This window comes from Petaurus breviceps, unplaced genomic scaffold (assembly GCF_028583685.1).
Source record: "Petaurus breviceps papuanus isolate PSGF00001 unplaced genomic scaffold, PetGlider_PUasm1.0 178, whole genome shotgun sequence".
NCBI classification, from domain to species: Eukaryota; Metazoa; Chordata; class Mammalia; order Diprotodontia; family Petauridae; genus Petaurus; species Petaurus breviceps.
The window spans coordinates 18,940,615-18,960,573 of NW_027185777.1; the positions used below are offsets into that span (position 1 = coordinate 18,940,615).

At 36.0% G+C, this 19,959-nt stretch overlaps 2 protein-coding genes across 3 annotated transcripts in view; both read left to right on the top strand.

Moving 5' to 3' along the window:
* The window catches only part of RAB18 (RAB18, member RAS oncogene family), a 508,262-nt gene that overhangs the window by 151,947 nt on the left and 336,356 nt on the right, over positions 1–19,959 (top strand). The gene's annotated exons all lie outside the window — the stretch shown is intronic.
* The window catches only part of YME1L1 (YME1 like 1 ATPase), a 191,677-nt gene that overhangs the window by 151,941 nt on the left and 19,777 nt on the right, over positions 1–19,959 (top strand). For both annotated transcript variants that reach the window (XM_069086343.1, XM_069086344.1), the window contains exons 6-13: positions 3,841–3,950; positions 4,902–5,052; positions 5,705–5,788; positions 10,005–10,087; positions 16,584–16,674; positions 17,661–17,813; positions 18,747–18,879; positions 19,250–19,312. In XM_069086343.1, coding sequence (XP_068942444.1) covers positions 3,841–3,950; positions 4,902–5,052; positions 5,705–5,788; positions 10,005–10,087; positions 16,584–16,674; positions 17,661–17,813; positions 18,747–18,879; positions 19,250–19,312 — 868 coding nt within the window. The remainder of the gene's footprint in view (positions 1–3,840; positions 3,951–4,901; positions 5,053–5,704; positions 5,789–10,004; positions 10,088–16,583; positions 16,675–17,660; positions 17,814–18,746; positions 18,880–19,249; positions 19,313–19,959) is intronic.

Sequence of the window (19,959 nt, forward strand, 5' to 3'; positions counted from 1 at the left end):
TCCCACCTGTCTTCTAAGAGGAGGGAAGTATTAAATCATCTGTTCTTTTAAACCAAGATTGATTATTCCTATTAATCAGATTTCAGTTGCCTTTTAGTGTTGTTTTTGAACAAATTATTTCTTATCCCAGCCTTCCCATATGTCATGATGCCTTATTGTATATTGATTTTATTCTTGTATATTGATGGAGAAAACAAAAAAATTAATTGATTTCTTACAACAGATATGATATTTACATGCATAATTGTTGCTCTTCATCAGTTCTCCTACTCTCGTTTTGTTGACACTTGTCTGTTTGCCCATAGCACCAAACAAAACTGTTTTTCTTTTCTAGCATCTAATTCTTTTGTAACATTTATAGTAAATGACCTAGATGCCTGTTTCTCTGAGAAGATAGAAATCATCTGGCATGAGCTTTCTTGCTTCCTTCTTCCATTAAAAAATATTTTTGGGTATTGATATATTTTGTTTTTTGCATAATTCAGTTTCTCTTTCGATACATATATATGCATATATATATATATATATATATATATATATATACTTTTTTACATAGTAATGGATCATCCCTTGTTTTATTTTACTAGGATTGCTGTCATTCTTTTTTTTAAATTAAATTTAATTTAATTTTTAGTTTACATCATTCATTTCCCCAAGATTTTGAGTTACAAATTTTTTCCCCATTTTTCCCCTACCTACTACCCCAAAACAGCGATCTCACTGAATATCCCCTCCCCCAATCTTGTCTCTCCTATGTCTTCCCCCATCCTACCTCCGAATTTCCAGTAGGGCATGGTGGATCTCTATGCCCCAGTGCCTGTATATCTTATTTCCCAGTTACATGTAAAATAACAACAACAATAATAATATATATTTTTTAAACATTTAATTTTAAACCTTTGAATTCTAGATTCTTTCCCTACCTCCCTTGTCACCCATCCTTACTGAGAAGACAAGCAATTCAACATAGGCTGTACGTGTGTAGCCATGCAAAACATTTCTGTAGTGGATATATTGTGATAGACTGACTATAATTCCCTCTATCCTATCCCACCCCCCACTTGTTCTATTCTCTACTTTGATGTTGTCCCTTTTCAAAAGTGGGTGCTTCCAACTTCCCTCCCCTACAACCTACCCTCCCTTCCATAAACCCCCCTCTCATTTCCTTCCCCCTACTCTCCTGTAGGGTGAGATACCCTCTTTAGTATGTATGTGATTCCCTCCCTAAGCCAAATTCATTGAGAATAGGGTAGACCCATTCCCTTTTGCCTTTCTGCTCTTGCCTCCATTGTAACAGTTTTCCCTTGCCTCTTCTATATGAGATAATTTACCCCATTCTATCTCTTCCCATCTCCTCTCATTATATTCCTTTCTCACCTCTTAATTTCACCTTTTAAGTATCATCCCTTCCTATTCAACCAGTCCTGTACCCTCTGTGTAAACCTGTACACATATGTACACATTCTCACATAGGCATTCATATACCCATATACCCTCCTATATAGACATTTATATGTATGTATGCATATATATATACACATTTCTATTCCCTTCAACTATTCTCATACTGAGAAAAGTTTCATAAGTTACAATTATCTTTTTTCCCTGTATGAATGTAAGTAGTTCAACTTTGATAAGTTCCTTATGATTTCTTTTCCCTGTTTACCTTCTCATGCTTCTCTTGCTTTTTGTATCTGAATGTCAGATTTTCTATACAACTCTGGTTTTTCCATCAAGAATGCTTGAAAGTCCTCTATTCCATTGAATATATTTTCCCCTGAAACATGATACTCAGTTTTGCTAAGTAGGTGACTCTTGGTTTTTAATCCCAGCTCCTTTGACCTCCGGAATATCATATTCCAAGCCCTTTGATCCCTCAGTGTGGAAGCTGCCAGTTCCTGTGTTATCATGATTGTGTTTCCACAGTATTCAAATTGTTTCTTCCTGGTTACTTGTAATATTTTCTCCTTGATCTGGGAACTCTGGAACCTGGCTATAATATTCCTAGGAGTTTTCTTTTTGGGATCTTTTTCAGGAGGTGATCAGTAGATTCTTTCAACCTCTGTTTTGCCCTCTTGTTCTAAAACATCATGGCAGTTTTCCTTAAGAATTTCTTGAAGGATGGTTTCTAGGTTCCTTTTTTGATCATGGCTTTCAGGTAGTCCACTGATTTTTAAATTATCTCTCCTGGATCTATTTTCCAGGCCAGTGTTTTTTTCAGTGAGGTATTTCACATTGCCTTCTATTTTTTCTTTTGTTTGGATCTGTTTAATAGTATTTTGATTTCTCATAAAGTCACTAGCTTCTCTTTGCTCCAATCTAATTCTGAAGGAATGATTCTCTTCAGTGAGCTTTTGAGATTCTTTTTTCCTCTGGCAAATTTGGCTTTTTAAGGCATTCTTCTCTTCGTTAACTTTTTGAGCCTCTTTTGCCATTTGAGTTAGTCTGTTTTTTTAAGGTGTTATTTTCTTCAGTCAGGTTGTTGACACTCATTTTATAAGTTTCTTGCATCATTCTCATTTCTCTTCCCAATTTTTCCTCCATTTCTCTTATTTGGTTTTCAAAATCCTTCTTAAGCTCCTCTGTTGCCTGTAAACAGCTTATTCTTTTCTTGGAGGCTTCTAGTTCAGGATTTCTGACTTTGTTGTCTTCCTCCTGTTCCATGCTTTGATCCTTTTTGTCCCCAAAAAAGGAGTCCAAATTTGGATTACTGTGCTTGCCTTGCTTCCCTCGTTTTCTCATGTTGCCACTCAATTACTTGACTTCTGAGCTTTTTGCCACAGTAGAACTCTGCTGCCAGAGGGGGGTGCTTTGTCCCAGTCACTGGAGTTTTCTCTGAAGCCTCCCCATACTCTGGCAAACTGGTCACGCACCCCAGGACTTCCACCCTAGACCACAATCTAGACCCAAGCAGGTTAAAGCAAGAGCAATTACCCCTCAGACTGGTTACTTGGTCCCCCTGCAATCTGCAGGCCAGGAGCTCTGAAGCTGCATGGCCGAGGTGCCTCAGCATCTTCTCACCCCGGGGGCAAAGGCCGATTGCACTCCTGAATTCCCAGGTCCCGAAGTCCACACTGTACTGACCTCTCACTTTGTCCTTGGCATCTGTGGGTTGATAATTCTGCAAACCACCACAGCTGTTGGTGATCTGAAGTCCCTCCAGCCAGAGTCTGGTCAGGTCACCCTGAGGCTAAAACCTCGGGCTGCGCTTGGCTCCCAGAGCACTGTTCTGGCCACTTCCTGCCGGCCTGCTGGGCTGTCTTCAGTGGGAGGTTAGCTTCTCTCTGTCTTTTTGTGGGTTCTGTAGCCAGCTTTGACCAGTCCCAGCCCTGCAGTGATAGGCCTGGCAATGGCCCTTGCAGTTGGTGGGTCAACTTGCCGCCACATTGATCAGGCCTTACCTGGGCCTGTGTGCGCCACGGCATCCGGGCCTCTGCTCCAGCCCCCATCCTCTTCTGGGTCTCTGCCCCCCTTTCATCTTCCCCAGTTTCTCTTAGTATCTTTTCTTCCCCCTTCCCTAGAGTTGTCTCATGTGAAAAACAAATGACAGCTTATCTCTACATTTGTCTTATATAGAAATACATAGTTGTCATATTTTTGTTTTATTGTTTTGCTGTTTACATGCAATGCTGTGCAATTCACGAAAAAAAATTTTATAATTCCCTAAATCTTGTAAGCTTAGTTTTGATAAAGGCAGTAAGAAAGTACAAAGTATATGATATTGTGTAGTAGTAAAGAGGATAAACAGATTGTACATATGAATTTTCCTTATATTTATTTTTCTCTATGCATTCTATTTTAGTAAAATGGGAAGAAACATAATAAATAATCTTTGTCCAGTTTTTGTACAGTCTCGGGGTTTTAAGACTTTGAAATCAAGGACACGGCGTTTGCAGTCCACCTCTGAAAGATTCACAGAAACACAACATGTGGCCCCATCATTTGTAAAGGTATATAATTTGTCTTAATATAAGAATGCAGAAAGCAGTGCTTTTTTATGAAAACAAGCACATTTGGTATCTTTTTATTTGTTGATTAACCTTTAATTTTATGTTTATTTTTTTAGCTGAATTTTAAATTTAGCTTTTGTTCAGAAATGTTTTCTATCTCTTTATCTTTGTGCCAAAATAACCAGTAATTAAGCATGTTAAAATTTTAAATAAATTTTTCCCTGCTTATAACATGATTTTTTTTAGATCTTAGACTTAAGGTAATTTAGGTGAAAACCATAATAGTAATATTGGAGATCAGTTGTAGTGATAGGAGTGTGTGTTGGGAATAATTGTCACCAGTAGTAGAAGCAGATTTATACTGTACTTCAAGTAAGCACAGGACTCAAGGCAATTTTTTTCCATATTAGGAGTCTTATATAAGTGGTGATTCCACTACTTTCCAGTATTATTATTTAATATTCCTGAAATAGATCTAGCGCATAGATCAGTTAATTGGTTTGTCTGGACTGATACAGTAAACTTAGAGCAAAATTCAGAATCAACAATCTGAATTTCTAGGTCAGCATTCTGCTGTTTATTCTTTTTGAAAAGGATTGGACCTTTGATTTCATTGGTATAGAGAATTCCATGGTGAGGAAACTCTACTAATATAGGTTAACAACTTCTCTGCAATTTCAAGTCTTAGAGAAATACCAAGAGCACTGAGAAGTCATGTGACTTGTTCAGGGTCACACAGGCAGTATGTGTAAAGAAGTGGCACATGAACTGAGTGAGACCAGTTCTTGGTCCATTGGGCCATAATACCAATTTGGAATGACCAGAAATAGAACTAAAGCTGGAGTAACTAGATCTGAAAAATCCTATTGAATTAGTTCTGTAGCCCTGTATTTGGTTTGTAAATATTGTCGTTTGTATACTTGACAAATGCTAATAAATTTGTGTCTTTAGGGGTTTCTTTTGCGGGACCGAGGATCTGATGTTGAAAGTTTAGACAAACTCATGAAAACCAAAAACATACCTGAAGCACATCAGGATGCATTTAAAACTGGCTTTGCCGAGGGCTTTCTGAAAGCGCAAGCATTAACTCAAAAAACAAATGGTAAATTGATTTCGTTGATTTTTAGAACTTGTGAATCTAGTGCTAAATCCAGTGATAATAATCAACTGCTAATCCCTTAACCTTCCAACCTATTTGCTCTACTTATGTTCCCAGCTTTGAGAGAAGAACAGTGAACTCAACCCTCCCCACCCCACCCCCCCCAGCCTAATTTTTGGTTTCTTTTAAACTCTATTTGGGGGTACAGGCAAGAGAAAAAGGATTAGTGACCTTTTGATACTAATAGTCTTGTGAGATAGCTTTTAGCTATCCTACTTAAAGGTCTGGGCCAAGGGGCAAAGGAATCTCAGAATTCCACAAAATGACATATTTAATTTAACCACGGTATTTTAATATGGTGCAGTGGAAAGAGCACCACCTCTGGGCTCAGAAGACTTGGGCTCAAGTCCTGCTGATGTCTGTTACTTTGGTGATCTTCTACAAGGCACTTAACTTCCCTTTGTCTTATTTTCCTCATCTACAAAATGAAGGATTTGGATTAGATGAATTTTTAATTTTCTTTTTGAGTTAGCATCTATGACCTTAACTGCATTTTTTGAGTGCCAAAGATTGCTTATATTATATATTTGAGGGTGATCCTGCCTTTGACATACCTTGTTTTAAGATTGCCTTTTTTTTTACTTTATTTTTTCAGATTCCTTAAGAAGAACACGTTTGTTCCTTCTTGTTCTCCTGCTGCTTGGTATTTATGGACTATTAAAAAACCCATTTTTATCTGGTAAAGACTCTTTTTTTTAATACTGGTTTGTTAACTTTTCATTCCTTTAAATTTGTACTTCCTTGCTCTGTTCTCATAGAAATATTACATCATCTAGGAAGTATAATCTTTTTTAAAAAATTTATTTACTTTTAGTTTACAACATTCAGTTCCACAATCCCTTGAGTTCTAAATTTTCTCCCCCTCCCTCTCCTCCCATCCCCTGCCATGGTGGCATGGAATCCGATATAGGCTCTATAAATACCTTAGGAGTATAATCTTATCAGACAGTCTAAAGCTAAGAAAATATCAATAGTTCAGATACTCTAAACCACATCTATTAGATTTTCTTAATTTGTAACTATCTGAAAATGCTTCAGGTAGTATTAGAATAGGGATACATATTCAGTCAGTCAGTATTTATTAAGTGCCTGCTATGTGCAAGGCACTGTGCTTTAAACACTGGGGATACAAACAATGGCAAAAAACAGTCCTTGCTCTTAAGGAGCTCACAGTCTTATCAGGAACAAAATCCTGTGAAAACAGGATAAATTGGAGGTTTAACCTCCAATGTTTAAAGGTTTAAACCTGCATTAAGCAGGTTTTGAAAAAACTTTCTATTTTAGAAGCTGAGATTTTAGCCAGGACTTGAAGGAGGCTAGGGAAGCCAGGAGGGAAAGAATTACAGGCCTGAGGTAGATCAGAGAGAACATTTGGAGTTAGGAGATGGAGTGTCTTATGGGAGGAACAGCATGGAAGCCCCTGTTATAGAATTGCAGAGTATGTGGAGGTAAGTAAGGTGAGGTATAGGAAGACTGAAAAGATGGGAGGGAGACAGGTTATGTAGAGCTTTAAAAGCCACATAATGTATTTTACATTTGATCTTGGAGGTAATAAGGAACCTGCTAAAGTTTATTGAACAGAGAGGTGACATGGTCAGACCTTTGCTTTAGCAAGGTCAGTTTGAAAGCTGAATGGAAGATAGACTGGATTAGGGAGAGACTTGAGGTAGGAAGACCAACTAAAAGACTGTTTTTTTTGTTTTTGTTTTGCTTTTTGGAGGGCAGTTGGGGTTAAGTGACTTGCCCAAGGTCACATGGCTGGTTTTTTTTTGTGTGTGTATGTGTTAAGTGCCTGAGGCTGGATTTAAACTCAGGTCCTCCTGACTCCAGGGCTGGTGCTCTATTCACTGTGCCACCTAGCCTCCCCTAAAAGGCTGTTGTTAATGACGAGGTATGAAGGCCTACACCTGGGTAGTGGCATTGTCAAAAGGAGAGAAGGGAGAGCATACAAGAGATTTTATGAAAGTAAAATGGATAGGACTTGGCAAGAGATTGTATATGGAGGAGGAAGGTAAGAGACTGAGGAGCTGAGGATGATGCCTGGATTGGGACCCTAGGTAACTATGATAATGGTGGTATCCTTGACAGTAATGGTTTAGAAGGACTTTAGTGAATTAAGAAGAGAGATAGACAATGGGAAGTGGAGGTGTTTATTGTAGGTGGCTTTCTCAAGGCGTTTAGCTTCCCAAAGGAGAGATTTGGGACAATAGCTAGCAGGATAGATGTATCAAGTTAGGATTTTTTGCGGTTGGAGACATAGTCAGATTGAGACAGAGGTTGAAGGGGAAAGAGAGTGGGGATGATAGAACAGTTTTCTCAAGAAGATGGAATGGAGTGGGATCATTTAGTCAAGGAGTGTGACTTCCTTGTCAAGAAGTGCAGGGATAAAGGAGAGAGATAGGATAGTAGGCTAGGAGAGATAAAGGAAGAGAGTAGCAGAAAGTATCTGAGTGATGTATGAAGGGCAGGAGTAGAGGAGAGGGAGCTTCCAGAGAATGGTCTCAGGTTTTTTTTCAGTGTACTATAAGGTAAGATTCTCAGCTGAGAGGGTGATGGGAGGGGGACACCAGGGGAAGTTTGAGACAGGGATAGAAAGGTTTTTAGGGTTTCATGATTTTCTCCAGTCCTTTCAACATTCAGCAACTCCTGAGAAGGAGCAAAGGCAGTGGATGGTGGAGGTAATCCCAGCCTGAGCCTTGGCAGGGCATGATCCGTGATAGGAGAAATGTGGCAATGAGGGCGTCCAGAGAAGAAGACAGTATAGAGTTTACTGAAGAGTCAAGATGAAAAAGGAAGGAGGAATGTTGCCAGTGCAGAGGTGCTGACCTGGGAAAGGACTAAACATTTGAGGGATTGGAGTGAGGATGAAGAATAGAGTTAAGGATTGTGCAAGGCAGAGGAAGAGGTGAAATGTTAATAGGTTATTATTAGATAAGGGAATTTCAAAATTCACAAACCTGGAAAAGTGATAGCATTTGTGGGTGATGGCCCTGTCCGGGTCATTTGCCATATCATAAGGTTTCTATATTACTTTGAGTTATGTGAATACTGCTTTTAGATAATATGTTGTAGACAGTTATATAATTAAAATATAAAGCTGGTCAAAGATTTGTCAGCTTAGGCAGTTGATAAACTGTCAATTAAAGACATTTATTGAGAGTACCATATGCAAAATTCATAATACAGTTCATTATACATAATGTTAGTCACATAGTGCTTATTTTTATAAGTTTATGATTAAGACTGAATTTTCAAAATTTACTACTTTTTTCTTTTATTGTGAAAATGAGTGTTAAATTGTCTGATAAAATGCAAATACTTTAAATACAACATGATTCCAATAAACAGTGTTTTCATTTTTTCTGAAAGGTAGACATAATATGACTTAGTGATTGTGTTCTTTTTTTTCTGTCACCCCTAAATTTTCACATTCACTTCTTTACTTTCCCAACCTGGGCTGCTATGTGAAAGGAAAATAACTATGTGCACTAAAGATTTAATTGTTTAAAAATAAGTCAGGATGCTATTCTGGCATTTTTAATGGCCCTAGCCTATCCTTCATACTTCTTAGTGAAATTACACTATCCTTCAGTGTCCTGGTGAGTTATTTTTGTATGTACATATCCCATTCTTAGGCAAAAATCTCCTTTCTTGTTTCTCCATTCCCACTTTAAGATCCAGAAATGAAATTGTGGTATTTGAGAAAAAGTTACCTTTTGTGCTTTTCTAAATTTATTTCAGTCATTAAGGAGGAAAAAATAATAATATTTAAATATAATTTCTCTGTGCTCTTCCCCTGAAAGTAATATGCTTAGTCTTAATTTTTTTTTCAGAAACAACTACAGTTCACCATGATAATGAAGTCGATTTTTTTTCTATTTTATCTTGTTTCTTTTATTCATTTCATTTAATTGTGTTCACTAGTCAAATCTTCAAATAATAAACTATAAAATTTTGAAATGCTTTTGGGGGAGTTTTTACTGAGAGGATTTGAAATGTGATATGGATAATTTTATAGACTTGTTCATTTGTATGCAGTTAGATTGTTAGCGATAGTCTTTGCTATTAAATGACTGTTTTTAGTAGGCAGAATAATATTTTATTTTAGGCAGTAATGTCTGATTAGGTCTGAAAAATCCTAAATTGATCACTATTTGCCAGAATATGAGGAAGCCTGGGATAGTAACCAATTCTGCATTTATGAATTCAAAAATTACTTTAGAAAGTCGCGGAATACCTCTGAAAATTATCAGCTTGAAATAGTTTTAATCAGAAATTTCCCTAAAACTGATACCTAGAAATATTTTTGCTTTCTCCTCAAATTTTTTCCATCCTGATGATCTTATCACCTCTTTTGTATCTGGTTCCAGTCATTAAGTAGTCACAGGCAGCAGCTGACCCGTGATTTGGAGTTTGGAATGAAATAACAATTTAAATACTAAGGTAAAATGGCTGCTTTCTTTCAGACAAAACCTAGTATTTTTAGGTTGTAGGCTTGTACCTTTGCAGTAGAGATTTGTTTATCATCCAGGTATTAAGAGAAACAGTGTAAGAAAATATCTGTTTTAAAGGGAAATTAAGCAGCCAGGAAGAAAATGTCACAAGTTATCAGTTCCTACTTGTATAGAGTGTAACTGAAACTAAGACTTATTCAGGAGCTTACATTGTTATTTCGGGCTCCATGACTGATTTCCTTGGCCACAGGCAAATCACTTAAATCAGTCTACATAATACATATATACATACACATGTATGTATATACATTTATACACATGTATTTGTGTGTACATATATATGCACACACATAGAAAATGTATGTCTAATTCCATAAAACTTTTTCCAGATTTAACATTTTATGTTTCTTTGAAATATAACATTCTTTTTTTTGCCTATAGTCCGATTCCGGACAACAACTGGACTTGATTCTGCAGTTGACCCTGTCCAGATGAAAAATGTGACCTTTGAACATGTTAAAGGAGTAAGTTCAGAAGTTTTATTTTCTTCTTTAAGCATTACTCAATATGCCTTTGCACAAGCTGTCCTCCATGCCTTGAGTGGTCTTCTTTGTTAACTCCATTCTTTGAAACTCCTGGCTTACTTAAAAACTCAGCCCAAGTTGCACTTTGTTCTTGAGGTCTTTCCTGGTCCCTACAACTCCTAATCCTAAATGATTAAATGAAACCATGTTTGTATTTTTTGCATTTTTTATTTGCCTGCATTATGTACAAGCTGTCTCCTTCATTAGCAAAAAAAAATACTTGAGGGCAGAGACTTCTCTGTCTCCCCAGCCAGAGTCTAGCACAGTACCTGGCATATAATAAATGCTTGTTGATTGATTGTATTATGAAGATATATTCTACTTTTTACCTTCACTTTAATTCAACAAATATTTATCAGGTACCTACTCTATGTAAAGCTTTTTGCTAGTTGGTGCTTCAGCTGTATTTCTTAATTCTTTGATAATGTAAAAAGATCTAAAGGTTACACTACTGTTGGATAAAGTGCCAGATATAGTGCAGTATGTGCTTAGCATTTATCACTTTGCTATTCCACTGAATTCTGTGAATATGTACCTAATACAGTAATATACTAAAATAGAAGAAAGAAATTGTGGTTAGTGATATATTTGCATAGCTTCATTCCTTTTCTCTTGTCCTTCTTGCTTCTTTTTCTATGTAATTTGGGCTGGGGATTAAATAGGGAGATACTAGAGAAGTCTGGAATGGACTAGTTTATGTTAGAGAAATTGGACTGAAGTAGTAAAGCCAGGTTTGAGGCTTTATAGAAACACTTGTAGCTGCTAGAACCTTAGACAGACTTCTTTGTTGGGTAAGTTTGCCTTTTGCACTCTTATTTTGCTTTTTGTACCTTTCTCTTAACTCTTACTCCAGTACTTACTGCTTTTATTCTGTCTCCTACCTCACCTACGTCAGTCTGAATTTCCCTACCACAAGTCAGAATTTTTATTCTCGTTACTGGTAGTACTAATAGTCTTCAGTTTTGCCATTGACCTAATCAAACTCAGGTATGTGAATCCTTAGGAGGTGGGTAGGAAAGTTGTGCCTGTGTGTGTGTGTGTGTGTGTGTGTGTGTGTGTGTGTGTGTGTGTGCGCGTGTGTGCACGCACATGCTCCTTCAGGTATTCCTTGTTTGCTTTTCCTTACTGATGCAGTTGATTTGATCAAGACTTGGGGACTTTTTGGCACAGATGGCTACCTAAATGGTGATAGACCACCTAGCTCCCAAATACCTTATTAAGAAAAATCCTGAAATTTACTCGACTGAAGAATGATAAAGAAATCCAGTGAGAAATTATGGTGACTTCTGCCATACACAAAAGTCAAGACAGAACCCTACAGGCAATACGAAAGGAGGCTTGTCAGTACAGACATAAGCAAGCTAGCAGCCTCCTAGTGCAACTAAAGTTGGGCTAGAGACATATGTAGCCTGTAGAGTGTGTGTCTAGAGACAGCAGGAGCTGAGGGTTTTGAGCATGGGTTCCGAGAGTCTCAAAGGTCTTTAGCTCTCTATCCTGAGATGACAGAATCTGTAGCCCACTGTCCTGAGATGCTATAAATCCCTGGATATCCAGTCCTCTGAATTTCAAGGACCAGGATTGGGAGTGCGAGGCAAGAGAAAAATAATTCCCAGGATTGAGAAGTTGTGCAGGAACCCGGGCTACTTAGGGCAAGACCCAGCAGACCCAATCATCCTGCCCCAAAATGTGCAGCAGCGGGGACAGAGCTTAGGATTGGCATAGAGCCACAGTTCAGGAACTAATTCTGGAGTGATGAACAAGTCAAAGAAGTCATTTACCAGTATAAAAATTATTGTACGTCTAGAAATCCTTAAGAATCTCACCTAGAAAGAGAAGTAACTCTATAACAGCTGTAAACAGAGTTAGAGGAAAAAAGTGGATTTTTTGCAAAAACTACTTGAATGTCTGGAAAAATGAAGAGATTAAAAATGAAATAAAAGCTCTGGAGGAAAGAATTGGAAAGAGAATAAATAGGATAAAAGAGAAAATGATCAACTGTATGCAAGTAATGGACTCTTAGAAAACTAGACCAAACAGAAACCAGTGACAATATGAGGTAGCAAGAAACACTAGAACAAAATCAAAAGATTGAAGAAAAAAATAGAAGGAAAGATATTATCCAAAAAAAAACTGGCCTGAAAGTTGTGTCTAGGAGACATAGTTTAAGAATCATTGGACTATTGGAAAGAACGCTACCACAAAATAGTTGAAAGTGAAAGTTGCAAAATTGTGAAGAATAAACTTGTCCCCAAAGAAAAGATGAGAAGATACCTTCCCCCATTTCTTTTCAGATGGGTGGGTAGGGAGAGGGTGGTTCATGGATGTGGAAGATTGCTTTTATATATATGCATTGGTTTTGCTGATTTTTTTTCTTCCTTTTTTCCTTAATATTTTTTTTAGAAGGGATGGTTTTCTCAGAAGGGTAGAAGGAGAATATAGACCATGTCAAAGTAAAAAGACCAATACAAATTTATTTAAAAAAAAGAACCTTGGGGTGGCCAAGTGGCGCAGTGAATAGAGCACTGGCCCGGAGTCACTTAACACACACAGACAAAAAAAAAGCTAGCTGTGTGACCTTGGGCAAGTTACTTAACCCCAATTGCCCTCCAAAAAGGAAAAAAAAAAGAACCTGACTTTCCCAAAGACCAATTTAAAAAAAAAAGCATAGCCCCTATAATTCACGGAATCATACATGAAAATTGTACAGACCTGTGAGAACCAGAGAGCAAATTGATGTGCTGAATTCATGTACAAGTTCAGGTGCTGAAAAAAATCTCCAAAAGGAAAAGTCCCAGGAATATCATGGTTAAAATTTTCCATGTTGAAGAGAAAATATTACCAACTTTCCGAAAGAGGTGGTTCAAGGACTAGGGAACCCTAGTCAAAATACCACAAGACCTGGTGGGTTATCATAAATGAGAGGAGATCTTGCAAGTAGTGCAAAAGCAAAAGATAGAGGAAGCATATAAAAAAATATTTTATTCTTCAAAGGTGCGTTTTAATTCGGCAGGGAAAAAATGTTAAAAAGATTTGAAATGAGTAGGAATTTTGAATACAAATATAAGAGTAAAGAGAAATCTACTAAGGTTAAGTTTATTTAAACATTGGAAGAGGCTGTATGATGATTTGCTATTCTAATCTAAACAGATTTACTGTTCTAATAAGGGGAAGATAAACAAGTTTCCCTTTAGAACCATAATGTCTTCAAAGGCAGTGGAGGGAATTAAATGAGACAGTCAGGGAACTTGACTAGGAAATGGCTTGGTTCTTTTTTTTTTTTTTTAATTTTTTTTGTCTTTATTAATTTGTTGGCTTGGTTCTTAATGAGCATTTTGAAAGAGAATGGAGATTAAAAGGAGGAATACATCAGTTTAAAAAGGAGCAAGAAGGGAGTGGAACTTGCTGTTTTTTAAAAATTAAGTTTTATTTATATTGTCTGTTTTTTACATTACCATAATATCCCATGTATCTCTCCCCCTTTTCCTCCCTGAGAGCCATCTCATATGACAAATAATATTTTTTGGAGAGGAAGGAAAAATCAGCACAACTGATGATTTGAAAAAGTCTGAAAATGTTCAGTGTTGAACACCTGTAAACCTCTGACTCATACAGAGGGGCAGGCTATGGGTGTTTTCTCCTGTCTCTTCATTTAAGACACACATGATCTTTATAATTTTGTTACATTTACTTTGGACTTTTTGTTCTTTTTTTTCCATATTGTTGTAGTTACTGTGTATGTTATTTTCTTGGTTTTGCTTATTTTACTCTGTATCAGTTTATATAGCTCTTTTTGCGCTTTTCTGTTTTGAATGTTTATTTTTACTTTGTCAAACAGCATAGTGACAGTTCCTACTTTTTTGGATTCTTTTGATGCATAGTAAATTTTTTCCAGCCCTTCTGCTTTATTTTGTGTACATAATTTTATTTTTTAAATGTATTTCTTGTAAGCAGCAGCAGATTGTAGGATTTGTTTTCTTATCCTTAAAATTTGTCACTCTTTCATTTTATTGATTTAATCCTTTCACATTTAAAGTTTTAAGCTAGATTTATATTTTCTTCATTTGAGTCTAAAATGTTTTTTTTTTTTTTACAAATTATGATTTCCTCCCCCCCTTTTCTGCTCTTAGCAGTATTATTTTTTTCCTTCAGTTACTTTAGTTTTTTCCCACTGGTTCTCTTCCTCTCACCTCTGATCCCCTTCTCATTTGTTACCCTTTTCCCTTTAGGGTTTTGTTTATTAGTTTCTTTTTCTCCTGCTTTTATTTAGTTATCTTTCTTCCTCTTCTTTCTTTCCCCTTTCTCTCCTCCCCTTCAGCAGATCCTGTTCACTAGTTTTTTAAATTTCATTTTCTTTGTACCCCTGTCCAAAAAGTATTTTTCTTATCCTCTTCATTATCCATCCTCTTTGTTTGCTCTAGACTCTTGTTCTCTGCTTCATGGCTCTTGTAATTATCTAGTCTTATATTTGGGGTGTATGAGAAGAGTCTAAAAACATGGAGGAAGAGGTAGGGAGGGTGGGCATCAGATGAACTTCGCTCTTATCCTAAGTGGACAAAGGAAGTTTGAACACTCAAACACACAATTTTGTGTAGATATACATGAACATGAAAACAAGGCAGGATAGAGAAGATAACAGGGAAATAATAGGCCCAAGCAAAAGAAGTGCCTTATTTTGTGAGTGAAGATTAAAACAAAAATGAAAAATGAAAAACAAAAGAAACAGCATCTAAGGCTGTTCCTGTTCACCAGGAATGGCTGGACAAATAGTGGTTTATGAATACAGTAGGATATTATTCTTTAAGAAATGATCAAAGTCAGTTTTAAGATAATCCTGGGTAGTATGAACTGATGCTGAGTGAAGCAAACAGAATCAGGAGAACAATTTACACAAAGATAATGCAAAGCAAAGACAACTTTGAAAGACTTAAGAACTATGATTAGTGCAGTGAGCAACCTTGGTTCCAGAGGTCCTGTGCTGAAGCATGTTACCCATCTCCTGGAGTGATAGACTTACGGTGAAGAAAGAGACTTGTGTTTTGGGATCATGGTCTCTGTGTCAATTAGTTTTGCTCGACTGTGCTACTTGTTAATAAGATTCTTCCCTCCCCACTCCCTGGTAGTAACAGTAATTCTGAAAAAAGAGCTGTTGAAATATTTCTTAAAATGCACAGAGAGGAAGAAAGAAACTCAGAATGGAAAGAGGCGAGCAGGGTAATTTTGAAAGTAACTTGGGGAATTTCTTATGTACCTTTAAAAATTTTGTAATGTGTGATTCCTACTTCATAGGGTTGTGAGGATCATATGAAATAAGTATAAAATGCTTTACAAACTTTAAAAGACTACTTTCTTATTTTATTTTTTAAGTTATTCTAAGTTCCATGTTCTTTCTTTCTCTTCATCACACATTGAGAAGGAAAGAAAATACCCACTGTATTGTATTGTATATGAAGTCATGCAAAACAGATTTCTGAGTTTGTTAATTATTTTAAAAAGCAAGTAGTATGAGAAAAATAGAGATTCAGTTTAATATAAAATACTATTTTGGTGTTCTGTTTATGCACAAATGATCATTTTTAGTGTTTAGTTTCAGAAGAAATGATTTTGGGAGAGGGGCAGATAATAGTCCTACTGTTCTCTGCTGCTCAGTGCATATTCACTTAGAGTTGCTATTCAGTTGTGGGTACTATATCTTAAGTCGAACATTTACAGGCTTTCCAAAGGAAAGCAAACAGTGGTCAGAAGCTGCCTAAAAATTATGTTGTTTAGGCGTGCTTGAAGAGATTAGAGCATGAGTTCTTAACTTTGCTATGTGGTATGGACCCTTTTGGCAAGTTGAGTAAAACATGAACTCCTTAGACTAATGTTTAATAATTCATAATGAAAGGAAATGCTAAATTTCAATTATATGTTAATGAATATAAAGATACAGTTTTCCCCTCCTTATATTTATGAGTTCTCTTGGGAATCCGTGACCTCTGGATTAAAATTTTCTGGACTAGAGAGGGACATTTAGCTTGACTGTTTAATCTGTAAAGCCTAAACCAAGAATTTTTTGTGTGGTGGGTAGCAAATAGGGGAGATTGGTATGTTACTTAACTATTTCATTCAAATATTTAAGTCTTGGGGCTGATATTTATGCCCCATGTATCTCTTTGGCAAGCCCCTTAGCTTCTCTGTTTCAGTTTTTCATCTGTAATAATATTTGCACTAGACACCTAATAATTATGGGAACTATTTATAAACCTGAAAGTATTAAATATAAACTATTACCAACATTATTGTTATGGGGAACACATTTTGAGGTATGATAGTATGTAAACGGTTTTAATTGAAATCAGAAAGAAGCTAAGTTAACCATAGCACCAGATGATTTTTTTCAGTGGAATGTGTGTGTGTGTGTGTGTGTGTGTGTATACACATATTTAATTTGTTATAGGTGGAGGAAGCTAAGCAAGAATTACAAGAAGTTGTTGAATTCTTGAAAAATCCACAAAAGTTTACTGTGCTTGGAGGTAAACTTCCAAAAGGTAAGAGATCATTCCTTCTCTGATCATGATAATTAAGTTTAAAATACAATAAAACCTAATTAATTCAGACTCCACTAAGTTAGAGTTTATCCTCCATGAGGACGTTAGTTGAGCTAGTTTACTTTTTATTATGAAGAGAGAATAAATCAATACTGTTAATAATAGGTAGAAAGTTTAAACCAGTACAGTAGATGTATTCTTACTTCTTGTCTTGATACTTACATCCATATGAGCAGAAGCCTGATAGTGAATATAACTGTATATATCAGTATAACTGATATTGAACTTGGAAGATTAGAGTTCAAATACTGCCTCAAGATTGATTAGTTGTGTGAAACTGAGCAAATTACTTAACCTCCCACTTCCTTAGTTTTCTCATCTAATAAAAATGAAGGGATTAGACTAGATGGCCTCTAAGGTGTTTTCTTCCAGCTCTGAAATCTATGATTCTTTGTTTTTTCTGAAAAAACCTCAGGGAATGGAGACAACTATTGTATTGGTATGCTGATTCATCACAGAATAAACTTAGCATCTGTCATAGTCTGATGACACTGATCTTTCTTTTTTCTTTTCTTTTCTTTCTTTTTTTGCTTTTTGGAAGTGTTTTTTCAGTATTCTTTAAGGGAGACAGTCCACAGGCAAATCACTTTCTGAGGCTCAGTTTCTTTCTCTAAAATATTAATAGCTGTATTTACCTATCTCAGAGTTGTTGTGAGAGGTAATGTTCAAGTACTTTACAGATTTAAAAGGTTCTGTTCCTAAGTTGCTCTGAAAATAAATATGAGGAAACTAGTTTTGGGAAACAATTTGAAATGCATCATTAACAAATACAGATTTTAAAGAAAATACCTAGATCAGAAATTCTTAATCTTTATTGTTTCACAGACCCCTTTATTTAGTTCTAATATCCTATTTTGCTTTTAGAAATTGATTTGAGAGTTTTTTCCCCCCTTAAATTGAATAACATGAAAATTTTTTTTCTTTAGGTATTCTTTTAGTTGGACCCCCAGGGACAGGGAAGACACTTCTTGCTCGAGCTGTGGCTGGAGAAGCTGATGTTCCTTTTTATTATGCTTCTGGATCAGAATTTGATGAGATGTTCGTGGGTGTGGGAGCCAGCCGTATCAGAAATCTTTTCAGTATGTTATAATAATATGCATATTAAAAAATGCTAAAATTACTACTTGAGGAGCAAGGGGAGAAGCTCATTCCCAAGAATTTCCACTTTAAAAGCAAGGACTTGAGCAATTCAGTTCTCTTTCTGCCTGAGCTGATTAGTGAAGAATGAAATGGGTCAGGATTAGCTTAGATATGAACTGGTTTTAGGGAATTTGGTGTGATGAGTTTAAGTGGAGTTGCAGCTTTCCACAAAGCCAGTATAGCCCTAGGATTTAGCATGATGGTGGTGGGATGGATTGGAGTGTAGTGTGGTCAGGGAGAGATTAAGTTTAGGGGCTATTAGAGAGGACAGTTTTTTCCCCCCACATTTTAATTCATTGATATAATAGTATGTAAATAAGTAATGCTGGCTGCAACTTTTAAGTTATATAATTCCAGAGCTGAAATATATTGTGTTTGCTAATGTTGTATTACTATGTTATCCTCTTTGTTCAGATGTTACCAAAAAAGGTTAAGTTTTAAGTGAGTTTTATGGATGTCAAGGTTTTTTTTTTTTTTTTTCACAATAAGCCTTTCTTTTTGTATTCAAATATATTGTAGATCCTGGACAGTTATTAGTGGCAAATTTTGTTGTTCAGTCATTTTTGAGTCATGTCCAACTCTTCATGACCCTGTTTGGAGTTTTCCTGGCAAAGATACTAGAGTGGTTTGCCATTTCCTTCTCCAGCTCATTTCACAGATGAGGAAACTGGGACAAACAAGGGTTTAGTGAAATGCCTGGGGTCACACAGCTAGTAAGTGTCAAGTGTCTGAGGTCAAATTTGAACTCAGATCCTCCTGACTCCAGGCCCAGTGCTCTATCTACTGTGCTACTCAGCTGCCCCTGCTTGTCATTTGTATCAGATGTATGCCTTTTATTTAAATATGTTTGGATCTATTTTCTCATTTGTTAGGGGAAGCAAAAGCAAATGCACCTTGTGTTATATTTATTGATGAGTTGGATTCTGTTGGTGGAAAGAGGATTGAGTCTCCAATGCATCCATATTCTAGACAAACTATAAATCAACTTCTTGCTGAAATGGATGGGTAATTAAAAGTTGTTTTCTTACTATATTAATTTTTGAACAAGGAATCGCCTTTTATAAGTTTTAAGAACTTTAAAGAAACTCTGAAACAGATTTAGCTATACTTTATATGTTATTTGATAAAAGTTATTCTTTCTTTAAAGTGCTATTAACCTAATGATGTGTTGTTTTGTTCCTAACATTACTAATCTATAAGCTGCCAGTTTTTAAGAGTTAGCCATATTTTTCTGGCTAATTAGCTCCAATATTTGGTTTTAATTAAATATTCAAGATAGGAGATAAGCAGTCACTAATTAGAATTTTTGTGTTTAATTGAAATTATCAATGAAATGTCACTTTTGTCATCACTGTTGCTTTTTTTTAAAAAATAGTTTTAAGCCTAATGAAGGAGTTATCATCATAGGAGCGACGAACTTCCCTGAAGCATTAGATAAGTATGTATAAAATTAGTTTTTCACGAAAGTTTCCTTTTAGAAATCTTAACATTTGCTTTAAAGAGATTTCTTAATTTAAAAAAAAATTGCACTGAAATTTCCTGGTTTATTAAAAATTGGCTTATGTCTGAGGTTTTATAAACTGATAAAGCTTTTCATTTTCCTTTGATATAGTATATATGTGTCAGTTCACTATTAATTCTTGTCCCAGGCTCCTCTGTCAGTGTGAGAAGGACTAAAGTTTTCATCCTATATTAATTGTTCTCAATAAACAAATAGTGATGTTGCTTATGCCATAGGCTGGGGGTTCTTAATCTGTTTCAGTGAACTTATTTTTAAAAGATATTTTGATAACTATTTCAATATAATTAATTTTTTAAATTTGCAATTCTGTGCATTTAATTTTGCCTTTTAATAAGACTGAAAAGAGATTCATAGGTTTCCCCAGACTTCCAAAGCGGTCCTTAATACAAAAAAGAGTTTAAAAACCCGTGTCATAGTCCTTTCCCATATTTATTTGTCTTTCTGTGAATGTTGTTGGAAATGAGCCATACCCTTATGTTCAAGGTAGTAGACTTAAATATTTCTCCAGAAACTACTTGATGTAATAACCTATTGTAGTTTCTGACTGCCACCCACCCTCTTCC